Source organism: Desmodus rotundus, chromosome 3 (genome assembly GCF_022682495.2).
Source record: "Desmodus rotundus isolate HL8 chromosome 3, HLdesRot8A.1, whole genome shotgun sequence".
Lineage (NCBI taxonomy): Eukaryota > Metazoa > Chordata > Mammalia > Chiroptera > Phyllostomidae > Desmodus > Desmodus rotundus.
In genome coordinates this window covers 91,647,916-91,660,777 of record NC_071389.1, presented here as the reverse complement: position 1 = coordinate 91,660,777, position 12,862 = coordinate 91,647,916, and the positions used below count along the sequence as shown (strand labels likewise).

Sequence of the window (12,862 nt, the reverse complement as noted above, 5' to 3'; positions counted from 1 at the left end):
GCTGCGGGGCCTGGGGTCAGCCCGCGGTCGGCCTCCTAGCCGAGCCTCTAGCAGAGGAAACGGGTGAAGGCGAAGTGGGGCCCTGCAGTCGTATTCGTAAAGGGGCCTTGGAAGGTTTTCGGGGATGGAGCGCACGCTGGGGGAGCGAGGGCCAGAGCCGCGGGAAGCTCCACAGCTAGGGCCTGGGGGAGGGAGCGGTGGCTTCCCAGGCTCGGGACAGAGAGATAGCCAGAGGTCCAGTCTCGGGTAATAATCCTAATGGCACACTCCCTCAAAATGTGCTCCCTTCGCTCTGGGCGTGCACCGGGAGGGAGGGAGGCTGGGATGTCTCGGGGGAGATCTTGGCTTCGAGCCTGCTTGGGACAGGGCAGCAGCACCCCGGATGACTCTCGTGTGTTGGAAAAGGACACTGTGGACCCACGGAGGCGAAACCCCTGACTGCGGAGGGTAAGCCAGCCCCCAGAAAGGCTTTGTGTCCCTGCTGTCGCTGCTGTTTGTGAAAATTCTCGACATCCCCAGTGATTAAAACACAATCTTGGGAGGTGCTGATGGCATACTAGAACGTATAGATCTGTTTGTAAGACACGTGTGGGCGCGCGCGCGCGCGCGCGCGCACACACACACACACACACACACACACACAGAGACATAGAATCTTTTTGTAAAACCCCGTGGGGGCTGTCCGCAGATCCCACTCACTCCTCATACCATCATCTACGGAAGGCTGCAGCGCAGGTCCTGAAAAATACGTGAGTGTGAGTGGACTTACTGGGATACATCTTAAAACTGACAATGCCTTGTTGGAATTCCCATATACAAACAGGATGTCTGGGGTGCTTTGAGGCTTTTTCTTGGGGTTTAGAAAGTTATTTGTAAACAATAGGCACAGGGTTATTTTGAAATGAAATTTCAGTGTTGTCTCTTGCTACGACCTTTAATAACACAGGGAAGGTCTCATTCGCCAGCAGCCCACCAGTGCGACCAAGGGTTCTACCACATCTTGTGCTAGTTTACTGGAGCACCACCACAGACCGAAATCCAGTTTCTGAAGGAGTCCTCTTGCATGTAGCATTGTCTTCCAAGCACTTTAGCACTTTCCCATAAAGGACAGGGTGGGCCTTTGCTTCTAAATAGCTGTAAAGGTGTGCCAGGTTTATTATGCCTGACCTAGCTCCCTCCTAATTCCTTAAAGACAAAGGGCAGCAGATGTAGCCCAGGACAGAATCTGGCAGGCAAGTGGGATGGAGAGTGAGGCTGCTGTGTGACCCGTGTCCGTGCACCTTGTTGCTCATATGGGGCACAAATGTGGTATTTGACTGCTTTGCTATTATGAGTGTACTGAAAATTTAACTTTCTTAGTTTTTAACTTTAAAAAAAATCGAGGTGGAACATATTTTACCACATCTAAAATGAATAGCCAAAGCTGGCAGAGCAGGAAAAAAAGGGAAAATAAGTTCACTGAAATTGAGCTGAGATTTAAGATATAAGAATTCTCTTGAAGAATGTCCAAATGAAATTCACAGCACCGAAAACACAGGGATAAACAAATTCATTTTCTTTTTCTCCTTTTAAACACACACAGTGAGACCCAGAAGCCAAATGAGTCCCGGCTCCCTGTCCCCCGTTGAGGGTTCAGGAATAGAAAGAAGGTTGCAACCAAAAAATATTTTTTGTGTCCTTCAAAAACTAATTCTCCAAGCCATTTCGAAAAGAATAATTTAGCATTATGACTCCACTGGAGTCCAGTTAAACCCCTACCTAGAATCTCTCCTGTTCTTCACTGAGCCCCAAAACACTGAATTAAATGGGGCCATTGAAAGCCCCAGAGCCCCTAGAACAGTCTCTATGCTTGGGTATGGGATGAGGTGGAGGATTCAGGGGGTCAGAGAAGAGGAGGTGCCTATCAGGTCAAGGCTAGGGGAATGTGTGTGAATGTATTTTGTTTGTGAGATTTTATGAGTTTGCACGTGACAGTGTGCAATAGCAGGTTTGTGAGTTGTGTTTGCAGTGAGTGAATGAATATGTGTGAGATGTTGTGTTTGTAGGTGTGCGTTTGTGTTTGTGTTTGTATGTATGTATTGAAGTCTGTGAGTGACAGTGTGTAAGTCTGTATGTGTGAGTGTGTGTGTATGTATGTGTGAGTGTGTGTGTATGTGTGCCCACCAGCCTGCCTAGTCCTGGAGGCCCAGTCTGCCAGGGACCATCTGTTTCCAATTAGCAGCATCCCCGATTGGGAGAAGGCCCGTCCTGGGGCAGCTTCTGAGAAGGAAGGGGGGGCCGGCTAGCTCAGGTCACCCTAGTTCTGCTCCATCAAAGCTGAGGCTGGCCCTGGCTAGCATGCTGTCGCAGCAACTCGGGCAGCCACACAAAGAGCCCTCTTTCCTGCCGACAGCCGTTGGAGCCTGAGTCCTCCCCCAGACCATAAACCTGCTGGTGAAGACATTCAGAAACAGTTCACCCACACTCACAGGACCACGGGCAAAGGCTGGAATTCCATTTGCTATAAAGTTTTACTTTATTTTCCTTGGAGTGGAAGTGAGGGGAAGAAGAAGAGTCCTGACCTAATTTGTTCTATGGCAAAATATTGTATTTCATGCAAAGGTATCCACCTGTACACAGATCCTTGCTTGCTGCGTGTTGATTCCTTATGTTTGTATGTCCACCTGTCTTAAGCTGTGCAGATACACTGTCCACAGCTCAGCAGCACATACCTGTGGTCAAAGCCAGGCCACCTAAATGATGCACTCAGTGAAACTGGGTTCAGTAATCTGAGGCCCAGCTTTAAAGCCTCTTCATTATAATTTCTAATTAACACTGATACAGTTGAAGGGCACAGTATCTGGCATATGTTAGGCACTTAATGTAAATGGGTTGAATGACTAAATCAAAATTAGACTTAAAAAGTGATCTAGTACTGAGAAGAGGTTGGAAATAAGTATTGTGTAAGATTCTAGACCACAAGGACAAGCATGGGCTCAGAGACCTCTGGGTAACCCAGGGGCTTTGGCATGGAATGTTCCAACAATATTTATTTACCTTCAAGTTTCTTCTTCTAACCCCCGTGTATTTCTGAAGCCTTCTTTTGAGATGCCTGGAGCCCCGTGAGTTCTAATTATAGTCAGCAGAGACCAGAGGGGGTGTGAATGCCTCCTTTCTGCAGGAACTGGGTTTCCAAATCAGCTGCATAGAGTGGCTTATTGTCACTGAGAGGGAGAAAGAAATGTCCCAGGCAGAGAGACTTAGGAGGACGCTCTGGCCAAGCCCGACTCAGGCCTGGCAGGGTTCTGCCAGCAGGGGTTCTCTCAAATGGGAGCAGGCCTGAAGGAAGTTATTTCACTCCAAGGCATGGATGGGGGGGGGGTTGTTTTGTTTTGTTGGGGGCCCCTTATAGCTGCTTTTATAACTTTGAGAAAACACGACATCAACTCCCACTGCTGATTCATAGAAAGGCCATTTTTAATAAGAAAAAAGAAAAACCATTTGAAAGCCTCACGATTTCAGCTAATGACATAATTTCGAGTAAAGAGAACATGTGATTAAAACATCTAGTTGATTTCATAAAACCATTCAGAAGAGGCCTAGACAAAAGGAAAGTGGGCTGAACCGGGAGTGCCACTTCCCGGCTGCTGCAAACCTGAGCGGCCCCAGTCTTGCTGGCGGGACCACCGCATAGTGACAGCGAGGGTCTCCAGTAACCGTCGGAAGGGCGCGCCGCTCATCCCCGCCCTCCAGGACTACTCCTGCGGCCGCGCACGGCTGGTTCCACCAGGACTAAGGCCAGCCTGGCGGGTCAGGGCAGGGCGGCAGCTCTCAGGCGTTGGGGTTGTTCCTCATGAGCTCCACATCGGCGTCCACCATCTCCTGTACCAGCTCCTGGGACCCGGGACAGGGGGTGGGCAGTGAGAATAGGGTTTATGTCGCTCTTTTCTGGCGACAGCCCCACTCCCATGGCAGCCTCCACCCTGTCCCCTCACCCTCCATCCTGGGCACCTCGGCGCCCAGCTGCCCCCAGGTGGCCACTCTCCTGCGGGGCGGACTCGGACTAGCCCTACGGCAAGCGGGCCCACGGGCCCCACCGTGAAAAGGACACTTACATCAAAAGCGACCCGGGGCTTCCAGTTCAGCTTCTGTTTCGCTTTGGTGCAGTCTCCTTGCAGAAAGTCCTAAAGGGTGGAGGGACAGAGAAACAAGCTTGTCTGGGGTGGCGATCCGGAACTGCAGGGACCCCTGTCCTTCCGAGGCTGTTCGGAGTTCAAGGCTCCACTTCCCTCCTTTTGGCCCCCTCGGGGCACGTTGTCTTGGCTCTGGGAGCCGTAAATCATGCGAAGGTCGCGGTTAAGAATGCGCTGCACAGCCGGGTGAGGACCGTGACAGCCGTCCCTCCACAGCCAGCGCAGCCCACATGTCCACCGCGTCCCACGGACGCTCAGTGACTTTAAAATATACACATGAGGTTGACAGGGACGCTACTGTGAGAACTGTTTCGAATTACTGTATTTCTCAGGCAAGAAGAGAGAGAAGTGAGTAAATCACAGTCCCCCGCCCCTACCCCCGCCAGCTCCTCTCAGTGCAGGGACGCCCGCGTCAGCCCCAAGCCACCAGCCACGGCGTGGAGACGCGGTCTGGAGACGTCGTTCCAGGCGGGGCTGTGCACCCCTCTTACTACCCAGCCGCGGTTAACTCCAGGCTGCGCAGTTCTTTCCAACGAAACCGAAGCTTCACGAAGCAGTCCTCACTCTGACTTCCAGGGGCCCTATCTACAGTATTTTCTATTCTGTTCGGTTCTGTTGCATTTCTTAGAAAATGCTCAGTCCAACCGAAGGGCAACAGGCAGTTTGAAAAACACTGCTCTGAGGAGAAAGCACTGCGTTGCACAGTGTCCCCTAACCACTCCGTTGGAGAATCAAGTTGATTTTCAAACGAACCTCCAGCTCCTGTACAAGGGGCTGGGGCCGCCATTTGCCTGACAATTGAGTTTCTCATCTCATCTGACAGGGCCTTATCAAAATACTAAAAACTACAAAACAATTTGCCCATGACTGGTAGGGTCTGCTCGCTCAGCTGTTACCAGTGAGAGCGGAAACTGCAAACACACCGTGGCTTCGGGGAGAGTTTCCATCCATTTAAAAGATTTCCTTGGAAGGAAAACTTGCTAAAAGAAAACTAAAGGAGAATAAATTAACCCTGCATCATAGCCCTCACTCACCAATTTCATATTATAGCTCTCTGAAGAAAATTGAGATGAGAATTTCAAGATGACTTGCAGAAAGGAAGGAGGGGGGGATGGAGGAGGGGGCAGGGAAGAAAGAATGAGAGAAGAATTAAAAAAGAAAAGTACTTGACCATTTTGGGGGTAAGATAAACACTTAGCTTTTCCATATACAAATGTATTCACCAAATAGTACACAAGATATGAGTACTCAAAACAGAAGACTCTGGAGGCAATATGAAAATCGCTGAACTTTGAACAAGGTAAATATCTCGTTAAGACACTATTTTCTCTGCCAGTTATGTCAACTGAAAGTAACAGATAATCAGGCTGCAATTAAAGCCTTGCCCACCGGTTTCTCTCAGAATCCCCCGAAGGAGGCAGGCCTAGGAGATTTGTTACCGACTCACAGTGGAAAGGCCAGGAGGAGCAGGGCAAGACCTGTTCTGCAGGGCACTCTGTGTGCTCACCTTCCCTGGCACACTTTTTCCTACCACAGGGTGTCTGGATGCACTTCTGAGTATCTGTACTGTTTGCCTGAAATTGTGCTCCAATAGAGTACATTCAAAACTCTCATTCTCAACCATCCATCATGACTTTTTAGCGTTGAATAAATCAAACTCCCAAAGGCATTCCATTTCACAATACAATGAAGTACTGATTTCCTCCCCAGAGTATTAATAATAGTAAAACAAGTTATTTCTGCTGGCCTGGAAGTCCATATACAGATTCTTCAGGAAAAGTAGGATACAAAAATTAGTAATTAGCAATTTAACCCAGTGCTACATGGAATTGGAAATAAAGGTGGGAAAATGAATGAATTTATTTCTCTTTCCTGACCCTAAATAAACATGTATATACTTCTGCAATACTTCTATTTTACTGTAAGAGTCACACAAAGATATCCATTCTTCTTCCCCAGAGGGAGCTGTGAAATGTGGCATCATGAGCAGCATGGCCCTCCAAATCTATAGCCCTTACACAGCTTGGAGAAACATGGTTATTGTTCAATCACGTAACACTTGTTGTAAATCAACCAGTATCGCATAGGATGCAATTCATGGCTCTGAACTTATGGTTAGCAAAACCCTAAAACCAAGTTTGGCTGCAAATGACCTCAGTAGGCTTGGGAAAGGGAGCTTTGTATTGTAATTATGTTTCCTGTATTTTTCTACAAGTAGCTCATAATATAAAAACAACTAGGGAACTACAATTAAGGAAAAAGAAATATGGTTTCAAAAGCTTAGAAACAGACATTGCTACCATACACTGTAAAAGTATTTCATTGAAACCAGAGACGTACCCAGTTAAACTTCCCAATTTAGTTTTGAGCCCAACTCCTACATTCCAGTCTAGCAGCTTACTTTAACCTCCTGCCAAAGCTCTGTCTCCCTGAAATTTAATTAGACCAAAAGACCTTGTGAAGGGAAAGGATGAGGTTCCATCAAAACAAAACAGCGGCTCTTTATGCCAGATACGACTGAGCTAACATCTAGAGCAGCCCCTGTGCTTGTGCCCTAGTCAGCTTTTAGGGGAAGATTGCGAAAGTCCCAACCTATTTGAAACTTCATTCCTCCTGAAGGACCTTCTCACCTCTTCCTGTGTGTCCTTCAGATAAAAGATATAGTAAATGATTTGGTTTGCAAGGCTTGGGGCACAAGCTGTCCTTAAAAGGTGGCACAGAGAGGGCCTGGCATAGGAGTGCACTTGGCTCTGGAATGACAGCAAGGGCATGGAAAGGCCTTTTTAAATAAGTCTTCTGCTGGCCTTAAGAGAAATGAGGTTGTGGACACCAGGAACTGCTTTTCTCAGAGGATTGTGTAGAGCAGTGGGGTGGGGTGAGAGGAAAATAAGGCCAAAACATAGTTTCCTTTTAAATTTCACAAGTCCTCTCCACTAGGGTGTGATCAGCAACTAAGGATAAGAGAGAAGCATGAGTTCATCTGTTTTACTCTTTTCTTCTTTTTTTAAGTTCAGTTCCTTCTTTGTTTACAGGTTTAAAGCTACAGTATGACAACAGGAGCAAAAGCCGAATTAAAGTGATGATTTTATGTACAGTCTCCAAAATGGACCTTGTGCACTGGGTGGTCTGGAACCTTTCTATAAATAAGACAATAAAGCTCTGAGAAAAATCTGAAGCATTTCTATGTGAATATGACATTTCCTGAACTCTGGCTTCTGGTGTCTTCACCATTTCCAATGCTATTCCTTAGGTGAGCTCTACAGTTTCAACATGTGATTTATTATTGTCAAATTCAATTACGGTTAGCTGAGCATTTTATAGCAGCAAAACAGCATGAGCAAGAGAAAATGTGTACGTCCAGATGCCTAGAGCGCCCTCCCTTTTTCTCAGAGTCCCTAACTACTATTGACTTGTTCGACCTTTAGGAGTTGTTCTCTAACTCTGTCTAGGCATAAACCCTAAAGGCCAAGGCCAGTGGTCAAAGCTGCGAACAGCAGCAGCAGGAGGGAATGTTTTGCTGCAGCAATTTTTCAGGCTTTCCTGGCTTATGTTCTTGTTATAGTGAACCGATAAAGGGCCAGACCAAATCCTGGAAAAGTCATTAAGCCAGTTTCTGAGCCCACAGTAGTTAACGTAAAGTCCAGGAAAGCAGAGACCATGCTGTGCCATTATCTTCTACTCTAACTACAGTCCCCTCTGCTCAAGTCTCCTGGGCACCTTTTCATCTCCATCAAGATAACAACATATCTTTAAATGACATTGGTTAGTTTTCTTTCCTTCCCCCAATTTTATTTTATTTTGACTATTATTTTACACATTAAATCCCTTTGATACCTACCCACTTTCCCTAAAATCTTTGTGGGTAATGTTATTAAATAGATTGTATCATATATCTTTCAAAGTTCATGGGCTCATTTTTTTCTTTCTCTTTTGAGATTGCATTGGGAAAATTTTACTATTTATTTCAAATTATGCATTGGACACCACATTCCCTTGACAGGTCTGCTTGTAAGGTTTGCAAAGGACATCTGTTTAGGTGGAGAAATATTTTAAGAGTGTGAGGTCTTTTGGCAGGATGTTGTTAAATTTCCAATGTGCATATTGAAAGAAATTGACTCAAGTGCTATGAAAAAGGAGAAGATGTATAGACAGGGGATGTTAATAAGGAAAATTAAGACTGATGAGAACCCTGGTTAAACATCGTCAAGAATCTCAGCTATGGAGCTGGAGCACACTTGGCATTCATTTCTTTCCTTCCACTTTTCTTAAAAAAGCAAAATTGTGGAATAGTTCAGGCTCCAAGGGAATAAAAGAATGCCAATGAATTTGGTTACTGATCTAACTTTATGCTAATGGAGAGTGAGCAGGAAAGATTTACTCTTGGGGAAAGGCTTCTTTTTAGAAAGACAAAACTGCTAAAAAAAAAAAAAAACCCACCAAAAAAGCTCCAGTAAAATGGAAAAAGCTTCAAAGGATATCCCACTCCAGATTGAAGTACACAGCTGAGAGTCAGTAAGAACAGGGGAAAACTGAAGTCTGAAAGGTCCCCCAGAAAGTGGTGCAATATATTGTGTCTTATCGTGCAGTTTCAATCCAGATGCTCATAAATATATCCTTTGATTGAAACCTTCCGAAAGAGGGAGCAAATCTCAGAGCAGTAAGAAATGCAGTGGCCTTAATAAACGGTAAGGAACATTCCCCTTCTCTCTTCCCGGTTACTGCTGTATATCAGTATAAATTGAAGTTGAAGCCAGGCATCTCCTTTAATGACAAGGGGTGATAAGAGACAAGGAGAAAACAGCGGGCCGTCTCGTCTGCTCAGGAAGCTGGACCAGTGGGACTGTCCATCAGCAGGGCCGACAGAATGCCGTCAGAGCACAAACAATGCTTGGGCTCAACCTTAGGGAAATTGAGTCGGTCAGCAGCGGCTCCAATGAGCACTCTGACAGTGGAGATAAAGTGGCAAAGGGAGAACAGAGTGAGCTTGCCCTGCATGATGTCCCCATCCTCAGTTACCCAGGCAGAGGCCGAGGGGTGGCGATTGGCAAGGGGTGACATATGTGTTCCCTGGCCTGAAACCCTGGCCGAGTCCTCACATTGTGACACTGTCACCTCCGCTGGTGGCCTCACATGTGAGCCCTGCTAGTTATGACTCAGGATGTGCTGTGCTGACCTCCTGGGTAGTGCCTGGGGGGGGGTCTCCAAGGATCCTGTGACCCCTCGCTTGATCCCATTTTTCTTGGCTGGGAACCACTTAGTTTCAATTGGTAGAATTTGTCATTTGGAATCAGTAGTTTTTGAGAGCTACCAAAGGGGAAGAAATCCCCCTACACGTATGCTGCAGACACTAATGAAAAAGCCTACCTGGTATGGTGGAGCTTTCTGGGAAAGTGAATGAGAATGTTGTCTTCATTATGTGTCCACTTGTAAATAAAGCCTAGTGTTGTTTTTTTTTAAAAAAGGATTCACTTTATAAAGGGAGAACCTGATTAATGTCATTTTTAGTACGGCATACATATAGACACATCTTTTTCACTTGTATTTTAAAAATACGGTTAGCATAAACAGAGAAATGTAGTTAGGCAAAAAGGGCTCTTTGAGACACACAGACAGCACAATTATATAGGGGAGATACAGGACATGAACACCTCGATCTCCCTTTAAATGAGAGTTTTAAAAATATTCTGGAGGAAGTCCTTTCAAGCAGACATGTGTGAGATGTATGGAGACAAGGACAGTGGTCTACTGTCCTCTGTGGACATACGCACTGCCTACAATTCAGGCCACACTGAAGCCCAGCCTCTCCCCCTGACGGTCAGAAGAGCAGGAGGGCCTTGGGGCAAAGTGCCAGGAACACTCCAGCCGTGGGCACCATTGGGCCCTGCAGGCCTTTGGGGCCTGTCCTGTTCAACCAGGCTCTGGTTTGAGTGGGCTGAGCAGAGAGAGAAAAGCATTTTTTAGAAGCTGTAACTGGTAGCTTTTGGGGAGCTGTATCTACTTAAAGGTGGGTGTTTAACAGGAACTTTAAATAAAATAAGCAAATAAAATTTGGAGGATGTAGTTTTATATCATACACATTTATGAGGTCCTAGATCTTTCTGTACCTGTTCTCTATCTATAATTATAATTGTAGAGTTACTTTTTTTGGTTAGTGTCATTTCTTGATCCCTGGTGCTTGAAGGAGTATCAACCTGGGGAAGGCCAAATTAAAAACTGTACCTGGGGCCCTCCCAGTTCTGATTTCTTCCCTAACCAGCTGACACGGGCTGACTCACTGTTGTAGTGCTGAGCCAGTTAATGAGAGGGAGATAAGACTGTTAGTGACCTCAGCATTCCAGGCTTCAAAGCCTGCACCATCTTCTTCGGAAATTACTGGTTACAGTTAATAGCTGGATCCAGGGTGTAAAGACTTACCCATGCTGGTAGGAGGTGACACAAACCCCGAGGAAAGGAGATAAAGCACCTTTAAGTAGACTGATTAAAGATCATTGTGACATAATTGGCAAGTGGCATTCTGGAGCTTGAGACACGGCTGCTTTTCTTTTGCCACTTAGTATTTTTTACCCTCAAACCACTTCACATACATCAGCTAATTAACTTCCACACTTTCACATTCATAATGCAACTCAAGAGATCTTGTATCTGTGTCAGGTGGCCTATTTCCTAGGATGAAAGCGCTGTACAAAGTATCTGTGGGGGTTCCACCCCAACGCCGTCATTTGGCTTATCTCCAGCCTGCACACTGAGGGAAAGAGCTTCTCATCCAGGAAGCCCAGCTCAGGCCACAGGTGACCTCAAATCCCAGAAGACAACGAAGATTTTCCTTAACCTTCCAGTTTATTAGGAAATCTACCCTGCCCTTTAGAAAAGTTTCCCCCACTCCCTTTGAACATTAGTACTAAAGAATATTGTGAATAATATGAATGCCTCCATGATACAGGTAGGATTTTTTTTTTCCTTTGGGGTTTTTCTGAACTTATATATTAGGTCATTCAAATTCAAGAAACCTCACTTCAATAATCCTCCCTCTCTCCCTTCCTCCCTCCCTCCCATTCTGCCATCTAGCCACCCAACCATAGTCACCCATCCTTCTCCCCAACCAAAATAGAAATGACGGGATCGGGTAATTCAAACATACATCCACACGCTCATTCTAATGTTCATTCCCTCAGTAACTTAAACTCTAGGACTAACCAGGGAACTTACCACATCCAAACTCTTGCTTTTTGGTTGTTTCTCTGAGGACTTTTATATTTTAAGGAAAATTAAGACAACGACTATGAGATTTGTTAGTAAGGTCTTTGAAAGGCAAGGAAAAAAGGTGAATATTAATATGGATTTTGGGTTTTCTATGATTTTATTTATTTATTCATTTGGTTTCCTATTATCATTGTTAATAGAGTTTTACCAGGCCGCCAGGTATCTGTACCACATAGTTACCTGCCATTCTTTCTTTTGTATCTGTGTAAGAGAAACATAACCTATACCCGAATGCATCTACACAGAGATGCATCTATGGAGACCGATTACTGTCACAGAGCCATGGTAGGGTTTTGGACTACAAGCCAGGGTTTCTGGTTCTTAGGCCAGCACTCACAAGGCTCAGTAGGACAAACCCTCCCTAGAAAGTCCTTAGACAATATACTTTATGCTACATTAGTTTGAGTGGCAAATAACTCTCTAAATAAGAAAGACTACATGAACATATGGAAATATCAACATACTCCAGTGCTGAATGAAAGAGATGAACAAAGTATATATTGTATGATTCAACGTATCATGCATTAGGAAGTTGCAGGACAGGCAATCAAATTGATGGTGATAGAAATTAGGTCAGGGAAGGGGATCAACAGGAAGGTGCACGAAGGAACTTTTGGGTGGTGTTTTTATGTGGAGAAGAGTGTAGGGCACATGACTGTACATGTTTGTCACAGCAGAGCAGACTATGCAGTGAAGATCTATGCATTTCACTTTACATAAGTTCTAGCTTAACAAGAAAAGATGACTAGAAACCAACAACAGAGATATTACTGGAGAAACCTGGCTTCATATCATGGCTCAGCCACTGTGCTGTGTGACTTTGGAGGGCACGTTCCTTAATGTTTCTGAGCCTCAGGGTTTAAGTATGTAAAATGGGAAAACAGCCCATCTTGCAGGGATGTTATGAGAATTCAAGATTATACAAGGAAAGGTGCTAGCAGGAGTCCTAATTCATTACATACAGGTTTCCTGTTAGGGCTAGCTATTGTTGCTTTTATCACTCAGTTGTAGGAAAAGCTATTCTTTTAATTTCTTTTAGTAACATAATAGATTGAACATGAGCTGTCTCGTGGTTTTTTTCATACTTACATGTTACTTTTACCCTTGCATTCCAACCCAACTTCTATTTTTAAATCATTTTTTGAATAGTGGTAACCAGAGTATGCAATTTTGTATTCTGCTTTCCCCCAATTATTGTAATCATTTCACATGCTCTTGACTGTTTGCTGCCAAACATTTACTCCTTTAAATGCTGGGGAAGCCACATGGACAAGATGAGGCCATTCGTATAAGTTTCCATTCCAGAAGGGAGAGACAGTCAAGAGCACAGGAGACATGAATAAGACCATTTCCGCTCTGGGGGAGCACTGGGAAGAAGACTGAAGAGGAACTGAACTTGACAAAGAGTGGGAGGGCTGGATGGGGAAGGC

The 12,862-nt window shown here is 45.3% G+C and overlaps 1 protein-coding gene across 1 annotated transcript in view; it reads right to left on the bottom strand.

Annotated features, from left to right (window-relative positions):
- Positions 1 to 3,438: 3,438 nt before the first annotated feature.
- GMDS (GDP-mannose 4,6-dehydratase) overlaps positions 3,439 to 12,862 on the bottom strand; it is a 714,528-nt gene continuing 705,104 nt past the window's right edge. The window contains exons 10-11 of the mRNA XM_024552328.3: positions 4,095 to 4,163; positions 3,439 to 3,873 (exon numbers count right to left, since the gene is read on the bottom strand). Of these exons, the coding sequence (XP_024408096.1) occupies positions 3,811 to 3,873; positions 4,095 to 4,163 (132 nt within the window). The 3' untranslated portion in view covers positions 3,439 to 3,810. The remainder of the gene's footprint in view (positions 3,874 to 4,094; positions 4,164 to 12,862) is intronic.